Source organism: Simochromis diagramma, unplaced genomic scaffold (genome assembly GCF_900408965.1).
Source record: "Simochromis diagramma unplaced genomic scaffold, fSimDia1.1 OVJJ01000061.1, whole genome shotgun sequence".
In the NCBI taxonomy this organism is placed as follows: Eukaryota; Metazoa; Chordata; class Actinopteri; order Cichliformes; family Cichlidae; genus Simochromis; species Simochromis diagramma.
In genome coordinates, this window is record NW_024386945.1 from 790,484 (window position 1) to 805,547 (window position 15,064).

At 42.0% G+C, this 15,064-nt stretch overlaps 2 protein-coding genes across 3 annotated transcripts in view; both read right to left on the reverse strand.

Moving 5' to 3' along the window:
• Positions 1–5,041, reverse strand: part of kansl2 (KAT8 regulatory NSL complex subunit 2) — a 28,495-nt gene extending 23,454 nt beyond the window's left edge. For both annotated transcript variants that reach the window (XM_040038180.1, XM_040038181.1), the window contains exons 1-4: positions 4,922–5,041; positions 3,289–3,546; positions 2,943–3,115; positions 2,317–2,431 (exon numbers count right to left, since the gene is read on the reverse strand). In XM_040038180.1, the coding sequence (XP_039894114.1) occupies positions 2,317–2,431; positions 2,943–3,115; positions 3,289–3,539 (539 nt within the window). In that variant the 5' untranslated portion in view covers positions 3,540–3,546; positions 4,922–5,041. The remainder of the gene's footprint in view (positions 1–2,316; positions 2,432–2,942; positions 3,116–3,288; positions 3,547–4,921) is intronic.
• A 496-nt stretch (positions 5,042–5,537) lies between these two features.
• Positions 5,538–12,231, reverse strand: ccnt1 (cyclin T1). The gene is made up of 10 exons (XM_040038000.1): positions 12,187–12,231; positions 11,738–12,108; positions 10,966–11,047; positions 10,751–10,879; positions 10,253–10,313; positions 9,655–9,717; positions 9,516–9,561; positions 9,146–9,309; positions 8,997–9,067; positions 5,538–8,911 (listed from the first exon to the last, which is right to left on the reverse strand). The coding sequence occupies exons 1-10, from the start codon at positions 12,229–12,231 to the stop codon at positions 7,601–7,603; spliced, it is 2,343 nt and encodes a 780-aa protein (XP_039893934.1). The 3' UTR covers positions 5,538–7,600.
• Between the last annotated feature and the right edge of the window lie 2,833 nt (positions 12,232–15,064).

A 15,064-nucleotide genomic window follows, 5' to 3' on the forward strand; every position in this document is an offset into this window, starting at 1 on the left:
ATAAATTGAAAAACGCGTTTTTGTCTAAAAATGCTGCGCGTCCACACCACCGTTTTCATCCACACTGACAACACTACGTTCCTATACTGCACATGCGTGAAAAATACCGTATTTTCACGACCATAAGACGCACCGTACTAAAAGGCGCAGTCTCAGTTATGTGTGCCATTACTGTATTTAACACACACATAAGGCGCACCTGATTATAGGGCGCGGGTTTTATATACAATCTACGCCCACACTTCCCCCTTTAACGTTCTCATGGTGTCCTCTACTACGTCCGCCTTACAACAACAACTGACACAAGCATACAAGTGTGCGTATTTAAAAATAGAGCGGGAGCAAAACTGAGTTTGGTATTCACATTTATTTTACCGGTAATCGTCATCAATCAAACCCATCGAAGTCCTCATCCTCTGTTTCTGAATTGAACTAAATCTCCATCAAACATGCCAGGTTCACTTTCTTCACTGTCAGTCACTTTCCGTGCCGTGCGGCTCCTCGGAAATGATGCCGGCTTTTGCGAAAGCTCGAACAACAGTGCCAGCAGACATGTTAGCCCAAGCATCTACAATCCATTCGCAAACTGTGGCGTAACTCGCCCGGCGCTGCCTTCCACTCTTAGTGAAACTGTGGTCTCCATCGGTCATCCATCACTCCCACGCCGCTCGCAGCGGCGTGGGAGTTCCTGACAAAGGTTGGAGTTCCTTTGTCAGGCCTCCCGGAATGACAGCAAGCTCAGAGTTCATTTGCTTCACTTGTTTTTTCACATCGGCTGTGAGATGGGCACGCATAGAGTCACAGATCAACAGCGATGGTGATGCGTGGAAAAAACTCCTTACATACACCTCCCTCAGCCACTCTTTCATCATTTCCTCATCCATCCAGCCCTTTTCATTTGCCTTAATGATGATTTCTGCTGGAAACTTCTCTTTAGGCAAAGTCTTTCTCTTAAAAATCACCGTAGGCGGCAGTTTCTGTCCATTAGCATGGCAGCCAAGCACAACAGTAAAAGAAGACTTTTCGTACCCCGTTGTGCGTATCGCTACCGTGCTGGTCCCCTTCTTCTCCACAGTGTGACTCACAGGGATTTTGAAAGTGAGCGGCACCTCGTCCATGTTAGTGATGTGGCTGGGCTGGATGTGTTTGTCGGCGATGCGTTTGCTGCAGTAGGAGCGGAAGATGGCCAGCTTTTCATTATAATCCGCTGGAAGTTGCTGCGCTACCGTAGTCCTGGTCCGGATGGAAAAATGGCACCGTTTCATGAAACGAAAGCACCAAGACGGACCTCCTTGGAAATGTTCAATTTTTATTTCTTCTGCTAGCGTTAATGCTTTTAGTCTAATGGTGACCGTCGAAACGCTTCTCCCACTCGTTCTTTGCTCGATGATCCACTGCTCGAGTCTTTCCTCCAACTCGCCTTATGTCCACGGAAACTCAGCTGCGCATTCTTGACCTGTCGGAGCTCGTTTTCCAGCTTCCTCCACTTGCGAAGCATCGATTCATTAATTTTAAATTCTCTCGCGGCTGCTCGATTTCCATGTTCCTCTGCGTAGCTGATGGCCTTCAGTTTAAACTGTGCTTCAGAAGCATGTCTCTTTGCCATTTTCAGGGTTGTTAAAACAACAATGTTCTGCATAACGCACATACCCGTTCTTTTATATACAATCAACGCCCACACTTCCCCCTTTAGCGTTCTCATGGTGTTCTCTACTACGTCCCCCTTACAACAACAACAACAACACACACAGGGCGCACTGCACTATAGGGCGCGCCGCACATTTTGAAGAAAATCTAAGACTTATGTGCGCCTTATAGTCGTGAAAATACGGTAAGACGATTGAACTGCTTCACTTCCGTCTGCCATTTATTTATTTTCCGGCTCTTTGAAAAGTCGCAGCAAAATGTTGAGGAAAGGTGTCGAGTTTTATCTGGAGCATGTACAGACTGATATTAATCTTTAATAGGGCTGTCAAAATTGAGAGCTAACAAAACAACTGCTGCACAATGTCGCCGCCATCTTAGTTGAACTGGTCACGTGACTGCATCATATGACTAAAATGCATCCTTGTTTTCGAAATCCTCCTTTTTCGCTGTCCACACAGCGAGGCACATGCAGCGTTTTCAAGTTTATCCACTTTGGAGAGTGTTTTCAAACCAAAAACGCCGTCAGTGTGGACGGAAGGCCAAAAGGGGGGGAAAAAGATGCATTTTCAAGTCTGGACATGGCCTAAGCCTTCTATCTTGAACTACAGATTCTTATTCAAACTACATAACTACACAATGTGGGTTGAGAAGAAAATCTTAAGAGCTTACTTCAGAGGATCCTCGTGATCACTATCGATGCTGTCAGCCTCGCTGTCCGGATCTCCTCTCCACGTCTGGTCCAATACCAACGGCCCCTGCTCTTCCTCACTCAGACTGTCCTCATCTAGGAAGAGGGAGGAATTAATGGTATTTTTATCTGACTTTTGGTAGAGCATGCTAGCGGGCCGTCGTTATTACCGTGTTTTTTGGAAAATACGGCACACTTAAAATCAATCCTTTGATTTTTCTGAAAATCAACAGTGCCCTTACAATCCCGTGTGCCTTATGTATGAATTCGGGTTGTGTTTACTGACCTCGAAACGATTTTATGTACACGGCGCTTGGAAATCTGTCAAATGTTTTAGTATGACTTTGCTAGGCTAGGAAGCCGCACCGCTTGATGGATTGTCGGAGCATTACGGCTATCGAAGGCAGCCGTAATGCTCCGTATTTTTGGTCAAATCGCCCTGCTCTACAACTAATGAATGAAAGCTATAAACTTTTTAATCTTTTCACAAGTGTACCAAATAACCCAACAAATAAAACTAATAAAACAACAAACAGTCTGTACAACTACATCAGCTTAACCCACATGCACCCAAATTACTATTTCCAAGTCAAAAAGTGGCCATTACCTAGAATGCGGCTGGCTTCAGAGCGTCCTCCATCAAGGCTGTGTGACTCTGCTCGGCTGTACCCACTAAGTTGAGACAGCAGGGCCTCCGGTGACGGACCAGAAGACGCCTTTCTCATTTGAGCTCGAAGAGCCATGGCATTCCTGCGAGCGTGCTCCGCACAGAAGGTCACTCTACAGAACAGACATTCAAATTGAAATTAGGAGGCTGCATGGTACTGATGAGTTTATTTACATTCCCCCTTCTCTTGGGATTAAGTTCCCATTAATGAGATTCACAGCAGATAATGATGAGATTTAATTTGTTTTTATCGATTGTTAATGGCTGATTTAGACCTTCCACCCACCCGTCTTTCCTCTCTGCCTTTGGTGCGGCATTGGGACACCGCTTCCCGTTCTTGGCAGAGACGTAGCTGCACTGTTTGTAAGGCGCATTCTTGTCCTCCAAGATGTGTTTGATGCAGAATTCCAAGCCTTCAAGTCGTGGCTGAGAGCAGGGCCGCTGGGTGAAGGAGCAGGCCTGTGGCTCCTGAGGTCGGGGTGTCTGGGTCACCCGGTTCCGACTTGAGGGCAAAACATGAATCCGTATCCTGTTCATTTCAAGCCTGCATGTAAATGTAATAACAAAAATAAATAAATACATTTTTCCTGTTCACACCAAATGTTTGTATGGCTGCATGCATGAATAACAGCAAGAATTCCTATAAAAACATTTGTTTGAATGTTGGAATAATGTTGGCTTCTTTAATGTATTTTTATTCAAACTACTAACTTTGGTAACCAACAGGCTGGTATTTCAGAAACTGCTGATCTAGAGATCAAAGATGGGTCACACAGATCCAACTCTAGGGTTTATAGAGAACAGTATGAAAAAGAGAAAACGTCTAGTGAGCAGCAACATGTCAATAGAAAGAAATTAGAAGAGGCTAGACTGCACTGAGCCGATAGGAAGGCAACAGAAACTCAGATAACCGCTTGTTTAATCAAGGTATGCAGAAGACCACAGCACGTCAAATCTTAAACCAGATCGGCTATAGTAGCAGAAGACTGGACGATGATACTCCTGTAAGCTAAAGCGAGCAGGAAGGGATTGGAAAAGCAATGTCTGGTCAATTTAATATATACTGAAAGGCCAGGATCTGATGTAAACAACATGAAGCTCCATCCTATGTTGTATGACCAGTTCAGGCTGGTGGTGTCGGTGTAATGGTCGTTCTACCCACACTTTGTTAAAATCCCACAGCATACCCGATTCTGACAATGTTCAACCCTTTATGACCAGAACACTCATCTTCTGATGGCGGCTTCCAGCAGGATAACATACCGTGTCAGAAAGGTTTAAAATGGTTTTCTGAACAATTACACTGTACTTAAATGGGCAGGATAGATACTCGTGGTTTTTCGCCTTTTGATCCCAAATATAACCAAAACAGAAAAAAAAGTATATTGAAAATATGCACATAAGGTGTCATAGACCAAATCACTATGAGTACTTAAATCTAAATAAAGCTGTATAAACCTAAAACAATGTTTTCATGTTATTGGTTTACTGACGGGCGATGTCAGATGGTCGTTATTAACATCAGTAAAAGCTTATAAATGTTACGCATACAACCTAAAGGCAATTGTAATAAGTAACAAAGAGTAATAAAGGCCGCATTAATGTAAGAGAGAATGGCATTTTCTTTTAATTCAGATATAAATCGAGGAGACAAACTCCTCTCTGCGTTAATGGATAAACTCTAACCGGGCGCCACACCGAGCTTCAGCCCGCCTCTCCTTACTGCGTCACTTTAACAGTTAAGACGGCAGTCGCCATCTTTGATCAATCGCTGCTAACGGCAGCTAAATGCTAATTTTCTCATTTTGCAGCGAAGATAGCAAGTCGGTGCCACAAAATTGCCGTATCCCTCCATAACGCCAACGTGATTGTATGCCAGAATATGAACATATCGCTAATTTCTATTTGAGGCCCCCTACCTTTGTCTCGGACATCCGAGCTAGCGTGAGCTCCCGAAGAACACTGTTACGTCGATTTTCCTGCATTCCCTGTTAACTGCCACAGCCGCCGCTTACAATAAGTAACCCCGCCCACCTAGAGATCCGATTAGCCAGAGCGCCGGAGTGAGGTAGCCCATTGGCCAATCCAGTTGCCATTCAAAGTGGCATCCACCCAATGTATTTACACTTTTATCATAGACCAGGGCCTCGAACTCTTTAGAACACAACTTGACCTCAAGAGGGCTACACTTACAATACCACTGGATAATACCCCCCATCTTTTAAAAATAGAAGAAAAGAACAGTATATTTTGAAAACATTCAAATGTAAAACTTTGACACACCATGCATTTACAAAATGATGATATATCAAGTAGAGTAAGTGCAATTCCATCAGTTGCTCTACAATGCCTGTATTACCCCTCAAACATAATTTTTTTGCAAAATATAATGGGTAAAACTGGATCTTCTTTCAGGGCAGATCAAGCTCCTAGACCACATTTGACACCCCTGGCATAGATTAACATTAACATTATTTGTAGAGTTTGATGTTCACCTATAAAATGCAATGTTATCGATGAGCCAAAAAGCAGCACTTTCTTAAAATATTTTTTATTGACTTTGAGAATAAAGCAACCACATTATATCAAAAAAAGAACAGTGTTCACATATTTTAAACGGGAAAAAAAAAAATCTCAAAACTTTTTCTTTTTCAGACCTGAGTGTCACTGAAAACACCAAGACATGAAAACACATGAAATTTATTGTAGCTATATGATTTTTGCATTGTTAGGTTGCATGAGTGTCGTCCATTTTTTCTTACATATGGGTTTTAATATGAAATGTGTCCTTTTTGTGGCTTGTTCACAACAAAATGATAATACTTAAAATGGAAGCTTTGCCCAGATTAAACAAAATGTTTCAAAAACAGTGGCAATTTCACACCAGAAAATCTATTAGTCTAACCATTATACACGTAACACTTTGTCAATTGCATTGTAGGAAAACCTACCGAGATAAATATTCAGTGCATTTACTGTTTCCCTGTTACAACCAAGAATAATAAAACCTCTGCTGCATGAGCAAGAAGCTTCTCTTTTCAAGCACATTTTCAAATATATGAAGGGGGTAAAATATACAGCTGGACGGCTGATTTGCTGTGCTACATTACTGTAAAATAAGAGCACTAATCCTAAACAATTAAGTTTTATGAATAGGCAATAACCTGCTTATCTTACCAACAAAATCTGGGTATTGGCCTTCATGCTCAAGAAGTGGAGGTATATAAATAACCTGCTGGTCACATATGATTCTGTACAACCACAGAAAACATGCAAACATGTTTTTATGATGAATGATGGCATGTGGGCAGATAATAAAACAAACCAAAGTTAAATATCCACCAATTTAGTTTAGAGGAATGCACTCGAAAGACAAGTTTAACATGATTAAATCAGACCAGAGTGAAGTGACAGCTACACTAGGGTTTACACTTTTAAAACATCCCCACAATTAGATAAAAACAGATGAGCTATTAACTTTTATACTGTGTTAAAACTCTGTATACTGTGCTTATTAGGGTCTAGCAAATCTGGGAAAAAGTTTTTCCTGACATAATTTCTTGTCTTCTGAAAATTATACATTTCCATATATGATGCTTATTTCTTTGTCTTTGCATTTACCTGTGATCACCCCAAAAAAAATGAACTCCTGAGGAAAAACAATAAGGAAAGAGAAATAGTCTAGATAGATGCTCTTTTTTGTTGAATTTCCTTCATTGTGACCAAAGCGCACAGATGTTTCAACCGTTTGTGAACAGATGAATGTTCTTGCTATGAACTTAGTGTATCCATTCAAGAACCAAATATGAATATTTTACAACCATTTAAAACAATGACTGCAAGACTTAAAAACTTAAAGTGAAAAGTACAAGCTTTTCCTAATTTACATCCTTTTTTTTTTTTTTGCAAATTTGCAAATATAAAGGTTCCAATGTTTGTTTTAAACATTTTTTTACATTTTTTCCTCAAATCACCAAATAGCACAGCAAATATAACATATACATAAGGGATGAAGCCATTTTTATGGCTCACAGAAAAAATAAAAATGGGAAAAATAAAATAAAGTAAAAAATATATCGAAAAGATGGCTTTGGAGACATGCACTCTAACTAGGCTGTACAGTCTTAAAGAAATGACCATCTGTTCCAAAAGAACAGAGGTTTAACCCTAAAAAAAGGTAGAAAAAGGGGACCTTTTTTCTTTTTTAAAATCATTTGATCAATAAATAACACCCTATAAAAACATTATAAAAAGAATCAGTAAGAAGACCAACCAGGTATGTCATGGAAATTTTTCCAAACACATTGACATCCTCTAATTCCCGTCTTCTTGTCACATATCATTTGAATTTTTCAAAAAGAAAAAACAAAACACTATCTACACTTTCCCATGATTCTTCTTGTCTCACATTTTGCAAGTCCCATTATTGCCCCACGAGTACGCCATAAAATCCTTTGTTACCCCCAGTACATTTCTCTGCTGTCACACTGAAGACTATAAAATGTTGGGTGGCTGGAAAATATCATACAACACTTTATGTAACAAGATGATCAAGATGTCAAGTAAAATGTACATAATGTGGTTTCCTGATTAGAAACTTATTTGGGCAAAGGCGGCAGTGGGGGAGGCGGCTCCGTGGGCAGGGGAGGGGGCCTAGGGTTGTTTCCTCTGGAGCTGCTCGAGTACCGATAATCACCATACTGAGATCTGTAGTCAAACATAGACTGCTGGGACGGCTGCACACCCTGTGCACTCAGCAGTGAGTTTAGCATCTCAAAAGTGTCCTGGTACTCGTTGGACTGGGCTCCGCCAGCTGAACTGTGACCATTAGTGTCAGTTTTGTCGCTTTTGGAATGCGAATAGCTTCCTTGGTGGTGGGGGAGTCCCAGAGATGGAAGAATGTCAGAACCGTGCCCCAAAATTTGTCCGGAGGAGGAAGACAGGGGAGGTAACTGGTAGGGATTCCTAGACTTGCTCACTTTGGAGGGTGGGTGAGATCCTGCTGAAGGATCCTGGGAGTGTGTCCTCTTGCGTGAGGCAGACGAGGATGAGGACGAGGATGAGGAGCTTGTTCTAGAGGAGTCACTTGGTACTTTTTTGCTGCTTCCCAGCGTGCCGCTGGAACTAGATGAATGTTTGTGTGAAGAAGAAAGTGAGGCACTACTGGAAGAGGAATGGTGGTGGTGAGAGTGATGATAATGGTGGTGGTGGTTAGAACGCTCCCTGTGCTTGTCCCTGCTTTTGCCATCCTCTCCTGAAGTCCCCCTCTGCTTGTCAGGCACTCGGATTTTGACTTTGATGTCTGGATCCTGGCCTCGACCACTGCTGCTGTGTCCACTGCTTCCTCCTGATCCTCCAGCAACTGGGAAGCGCATTTTTAGAGAGTCATGCCTCTCCTTCTCCAAGGGGATTTTAAGAATAATGGGTGATGGGTTGGACATGTCAGAGGAAGCGCTGGGTGGATGATGGTGATGCTGCTGCTTCTCCTTCCTCTGTTGCTGGCCAATGAGGGCCTGAGCTGCATTGGCATAATCTCTCTTTACGCTGGCCTCCATGTTCTCCAACTTTCTCTTTTGGGCAGCCAGGACGTCAGCATTCTTGGCACGGTACTCACTCAGCGACACCTTAGCTGGGGCGTGGACCTCATGGTTAGGCTGCTGCTGTGGTTGCTGTGACTGCTGCTCAGATCCACCTTGACCTTTACCACTCCAAGTCTGAGCACTGCCAGAAGCATTTGTGTCCTTGTCGCCCACTGATGAGGAAGAGGAGGCAGAAGGTGGAGCAGAGAGGCTCATCAGGCCTGCCACAGTACTCTCTGATGAAGCCATGGAAATCATGCTGATCATGGTGTCCCTCTGGTCACCCTCCTCCTGGACTTTTGGCTTGGCTTTTGGTGTCTGTCCGCCAGCCTGGAAGAAGAAAAAAGTAAGTCAATGTCCACATTGAATCGGGAATTTTTAATAACAAAAAGGAGAAGTTAAATTTGCGTTGTACCTTCCAGTTGCGAATTCGCTTCAGTCGACTGGGTGTTTTCTCCAGGATTTGCAGGAACTCGTGTGTAAGCTCTGGAAGAGGAAAAAGAGTCAAATCAGCCCTTTTATTATCTAAACATTTTTTTCTTAAAGAGCATTTATTGCACATACCGTCCAGCAGCTCGAGGGTAACTGTAGGGTCAACATACTCCCACCAGTGTTTGCCATCTGTAGACACGGGGATCTCCCAGTTGGACCATTTGCAGGCGAGGTGGATGCACACACAGGCTACAACAGGCGGACTATACTGCAGGCAGAACGTTGTCAAGTGCAGGCTATATGGCATGATACGTCCAAGAAAAAAAGCAAACAGGGAAAGAGAAAACAGAAAATCAGTGTATTGAGCTTTAACAAACCACACACAAACTTCGGTGAATACCTAGCATTCACATAAGAAAGACACAACCCTGTGTGTGTGTGTGTGTGTGTGCATGTGTGAGAGTGACAGAGAGAGAGAACTATGGGTGAACTCTGAGCATACCTGTTGGTGGCCATAAAGTATGATGTTTGGGCCAAATCCTTGCTTGCTGGAACAACAGCAGAACAAAGAGAGAAAAAATTTATAGACACAGCAAAAACTTGAAGATAAAATTGAGCAAAACCATAAAAATGATGCTCACCCCTGACAAGCTGAGTGCATTTGACAACATGTGTATGAGGATGATCGATGGTGATTTCAAAAGCTGTAATAGAAAGAGAAGAAAATGTAGGTAGACATTAATAAAAGAAATGCAAAATCTATTTATACTTATAATCCATATGGAATACAAATCCACTTCCCACTGGCAAAGATAACATTAACAAAGCCGCTGAAAACCAGAAAATTTGCATTGTGTTAAAAATCAAGTGGTGGGGAGTCAGAGTTGAGTGGAGTGTCACTTTTCATGGGAAAACATCCTGGACAACATGAAAATGTCAACACCTGAATATGAAAAAAAAAATTAATGGCATGTAAGAAGGGGAAAAAAGTTGTTTTGAGGCTCCCTCTTTAAATGTCTTAAAAACACACAGGTGAAAAAGGTAAAATGTCAAAAGTTAGGGCTGATAAAAATGAAAAAGCTGAAACAGGAAATGTAAAAGTGGGTGATTCAGTTTTGAAGCATAAATATCACTTCCAGTGCTGCTTACTGCAAACTGTGAATTGAAGTAAAACATGTTAACTATTCTTGTTCTCTGGGGGGGGGATTCAAGGGACCCAGTTCTTCCTTCCAAACTTACCCAAGGTCTGGAGAATTATGCTCTCAAGAATGACCAGGTCTTGGGCTTGTTGCAGGTAGGCCTGAGGTTGAGAGGACAGGCACGTTACTCACTGGGAGGCCGCCAATTGTTGAAAAACAAGAGCAACTGTACACGTTATGCGGCCGAGAATTTCTGACCATTTGTCTGAAAGGCTTTCTGGCATACATGTTTGTTGAAGAAGCCTCAGATATAAGTGATGAAAAGTGAAAGCTACATAGCAAGTACAGATGCTCGAGTTTTACAACTGCTAGACATCACATTGCCTGCATGACTCAAAACCTACACAGGCTAAGATGTATTTTGCCTTTTACTCTCTCAACCCATGTAATCAAGCAGCCTTAACAGCTCAGAACAAATACGTGACAGAGTAAATGTTCTCAGATTACATGCAAGAAGATTGCCATTTGCCTTATTGTAAGAATTTTTTTTTCTGCTTCAAAAAAAACCTCCCTCGGACAATTGCAGTACAATACTTACATCACTGCGAATATCTGGTGAAGGGTCCTGAGGATTGAGGCAGGCATGGGCCACCTTGATGACATGCTCCAGCTTTCGAGGCTGCTCCTCTACCTTTGCTGCCAGGAACAGAGCAGCGGGTGCGATGACCTGGAAAGGGTCAGTGGAGATTTAAAAAGATGATTCACATTAAGTACAATCATTTCCATGATTCAAGCAAGAAAAGCATTACTTACATTTCTGTGAAATCTGGTGAAGGACTGGATCATGTAGAAGCGATGCATGTACACAATGGCTGTATTAATTGTAAGTTGAGAGCTGATACATGGCAGTTAAGGAAAAAAGGTAAACAGTGGGAGCAAATTACATAACATCTGTAATGACTGCATACTTTGAAAATGGGCTGGAATCGTCGGTATACGTGTGAAATAAAATAATTAGAAAATAATTATAAGGATAACTATAGGTTTAATATTGCTAATTAGGTATAAAAGTTAATGTTGATAAGCCTGTTATCGTAGCAGCCACAGAATAACAAAGTTAAACAACACTTTAGCCACAGGCTAGCTGGGATAAGACTCTTGATAACACACAAAGCGATGTTTTCTAAAACTAACACATCTAAAACACTTTTTCTGAAACATTCTACATTACTATATGTCTAAAGGTGGCCCACTGTCCTTCTAATTTGCGTTTATTCGTTGATATTTACCAGTGGTGAAGCTAACGCTAACATGCTAACGTCCTGGAGGCCGCCGACTACACAGGCCTCTGCGGCCCAAGGGTTAGCCCACTACGCCGCTATCACGTAACGCTTGTAAGCTCACGTACACCTTGTAAAACCAAATTCCACAGCGTTAAACAGACGTGGAAGACAAAAACAAACGTGAAACCGTCGAACAAAAGACAACAACAAACTAACAAACACCAGCCACACTCCTTCTCCGAGCCGGCTCGGGAGAGAAGCTAAAGTTAGAGCGCTAACAAGAGCTCACGACAAAAGGATACACATTGAGCCGCTGTCCCATGTCCTGGAGGAGGTTCGCCGCCTGTTGTCTGTATGAGAGCTCCTTGTCGGGATCAAGTCCAGCTCGCCGAGATGGGCTGTTGTCGATCTGCTGCCGGGTGAAGTACCATTTGTTGTTACTGCTTGCGGGGAGAGAGCGAAACGAAGCCGCCATCACTGAGAAGGACGAGAGTTTAAAATTTCTGCGCGTCACAGGAACACACGTCACGCCGGGCGGCGACGTCAGCGCGCCTCGAGCGACGGTACAGCAGAGGTCTCCAAAGCGCAGAGGGGTCTCAAAACGTAACTTAAAGTCTCTTACGATCTCTCTTGTTATTACGCTGTAATAGCCAAAAGCGAAATCTCCGGTAAGCTAGCTACAGCCTCTGTGCTCCATACACCGCACAGCCCAAGAGGTGAATCTCCTTGTCCTGCATCAGTATACGCCCACTTTTCTTCCTAGGTACTGACTAAAAGTGCACATACCTTTACTCATGGTGCTACCTTACCACAAGCCCCTTCCCAAACCCCGCCCCCTAGCTGTAAACGTCAAGTATGAATGGAATCTAATAACAATGTGAAACACAGTCTAAATCAAAAATTTAAAAGTGCTGCATTAATAAACTTGCTATTATCAGTGATTTCGCATAACCAGTGCATTTAGGCACTTAGGCCCGCCCCCATGGGTGAGAAGTTTAACTCCACCATCTGGCACATAAGAGGAGAAGACAAGTTGCAACAAATAGCTGAAGTAGGAAGTCTTAATATTAAAGTTCTCAGTAAGAATCTTCAACTGAAACTTGTCATAAACAAGTCTCTAGGCTTGTGTGTCTGGGGTTTTACTTGCTTTTGAAAGCATGCTAACGCTGGGCAATAAATGGTGGCCAGTTATATGATTAGCCACGGTCACTTAGAGAGCTACGTTCCCTTCCATTTTCCCTCATATGCCTGTTTGGTCAGCCTCTAACATCACAGTCTTAGCCTATCTGTCCATAACCAAATAGTGCTATGTTAGAAAGTTCTATGCTAACGCTAAACTCGTCCCGACAGCCATGCTGTCCCAGATTTTTTTTTTCCAGGATTTTCCCTTCAGCACTAAAGACTTCTGCAGTACAAAAATCTGTGTATATGAGATGATGCTGTAGGAGGAATAACAATCTAGTTAATCACCTGACTTAATTAACACTTGACATGATCAAGCCAAATGACCAAAGAGGTTGATCATCTTCCTTGATTAATATGATTAACTACCCTTTAGTGGATGATGAGTGAAACTTCTCCTGAATAGGTGCTCAAAAGCTAAACGATATCATATCAGTCCTCCTCAATTTAATCAAAGTTTTCCCAACACAGCACACACACACATAAAACATATTAAAGATTGTACATTGACATAAAACTGTTGTCGGAACCATACTGAATTTCACCAGAGAAGATTCAGTATGCTACATCAGTGTCTACTTTTTAAAATCATAGCCAAGTGACACTTCACTATCCCTACTAATTGATGTTATCGTGTTGTATCTCTGTTGTGGTCAGTGCTATCTTCTATGCTGTTGCATGCTGGGGCAGCAGGTCGAGGGTCACAGATGCCAACAGACTAAATAAATGGATCCACAAGGCCAGTAATGTTGTGGGGATGGAGCTGGACTCTGTTAGGGTGGTGTCTGAGAGGCAGATGTTGTCCAAGATAAAGACAATGTTGGATAATACCTCCCACCCACTCCATGACATGACATGCTGGCTAGTCACAGAAGTACGTTCAGTGAGAGACTGAGATTACCAAAAAGCACCACTGACTGACACAGGAAATCATTCCTGCCTGTGGCCATCTCTCTGTATAACTCCTCCATCTAACACACTGTAAACACTGCAATAGTTACACCCTTTTTACACGCGCTCTTTTCTACTCTGGAATATTCTTGTCAATTTTCTTGATATTTATTTATAATCACCTTTGTTAATCCTTGATATTTAGAACTGAGTGATCTGTATATATTAGTGCTATTTCTTAAATGTGTAAAATCTGTAAGATAATGTATTGTTTGGAGTTTAGTCTGTTACTGTTACTATTTTTTTTTTTACCATTTCTTCTTGGAGCAACTGTAACCCACATAATTTCCTTAGGGATTAATAAAGTATTCTGATTCTGATTGTTTCAGGATGACCTGCCATTATCCAATGACACATCTGCTTTCCTGTATCTTTTGCTCGTTTCTCCTCCTCTTCTTTTCTCTAAACTGAGCATCTGATGGCTTTGAACTTTTCTTGCCCATCTTCCATTGGTTTTAATTTTGCACTCCAGTATGAACACCCATCCCCTAATAGACCTACATCTTAGTTCACAGATGGGCGGTGTATTTCTGTTAACCTAACTCTACCTGGGTTAGGTTACATATATATATATATATATATATGGCCTGTATTTATATAGCGCTTTACTAGTCCCTAAGGACCCCAAAGCGCTTTACATATCCAGTCATCCACCCATTCACACACACATTCACACCACGGGTGATGGCAAGCTACATTGTAGCCACAGCCCACCCTTACTATTACTATGTAGTGTGTGATGTGTGTGTTGTGTGTGTGTGTGTGTGTGTGTGTGTGTGTGTGTGTGTGTGTGTGTGTGTGTGTGTGTGAGTACATGTGTTTTAAGGGGTCACATAACAATTTTATTGCACACCACTATTTTGGAGCACATTGATACAAAAAAAGGTTTTTATAAAAAAATCCCAAATTGAACCATTAAATGATGTAGATCAGGTTCCATTACAGTGTTTTCAGTCAGTGGTGAAAGATAAAATTGCTCCGTTTTTTATTTAAAATTAAATCTGGTAATTTGGCCAATATTCTCAAGGTTTTCCCCTTAATATAAAAGGTGAAAAGGTCAATTTTAACACGTCAAAAACAAACCCCATATTTCCTGTTGAGAGGTCATCTGCAGCATACCACTTTATTTTCTTTTTTATTTTTTTATTATTTTTTGTACCCACTTCTCTGCTAATATCCAGGCAGGGAATGCTGGGACCTCTTAATCCTTAATCCTCTTAATAAAAAACAGATGTGCTTGGTGACAGACTGAAAAGCCATGCAGGTGTCAAATAATTGACACGTTGTATTGTCACAGAGTACTAATGGTGAAAGCCCACTTCTGATTGTATTGTATTTGGGTGGTTGAGGCTGTCTCTGTCCCGCAGCAGTTTTTGCTCCATATCAATACAGAGTTGTTCAGACTGATCACCCTCATTGTGTCATGAAACTTCAAGCGGGAGCGGCCTCTTTCTGTAGGTGTGAGGGGGGGTTTCAGTTGGTTAGGGCACATTAGC

Bases quoted from the DNA above. Each gene is read 5' to 3' on its own strand.
- ccnt1 (XM_040038000.1), bottom strand. From the start codon at position 12,231: ATGAGTAAAGGTATGTGCACTTTTAGTCAGTACCTAGGAAGAAAA. The intron at 10,314-10,750 runs GTAAGTATTGTA...TCTCAACCTCAG, and splicing joins CACCAGATATTCGCAGTGAT to GCCTACCTGCAACAAGCCCA. The intron at 9,310-9,515 runs GTATGCTCAGAG...CATGCCATATAG, and splicing joins TACTTTATGGCCACCAACAG to CCTGCACTTGACAACGTTCT.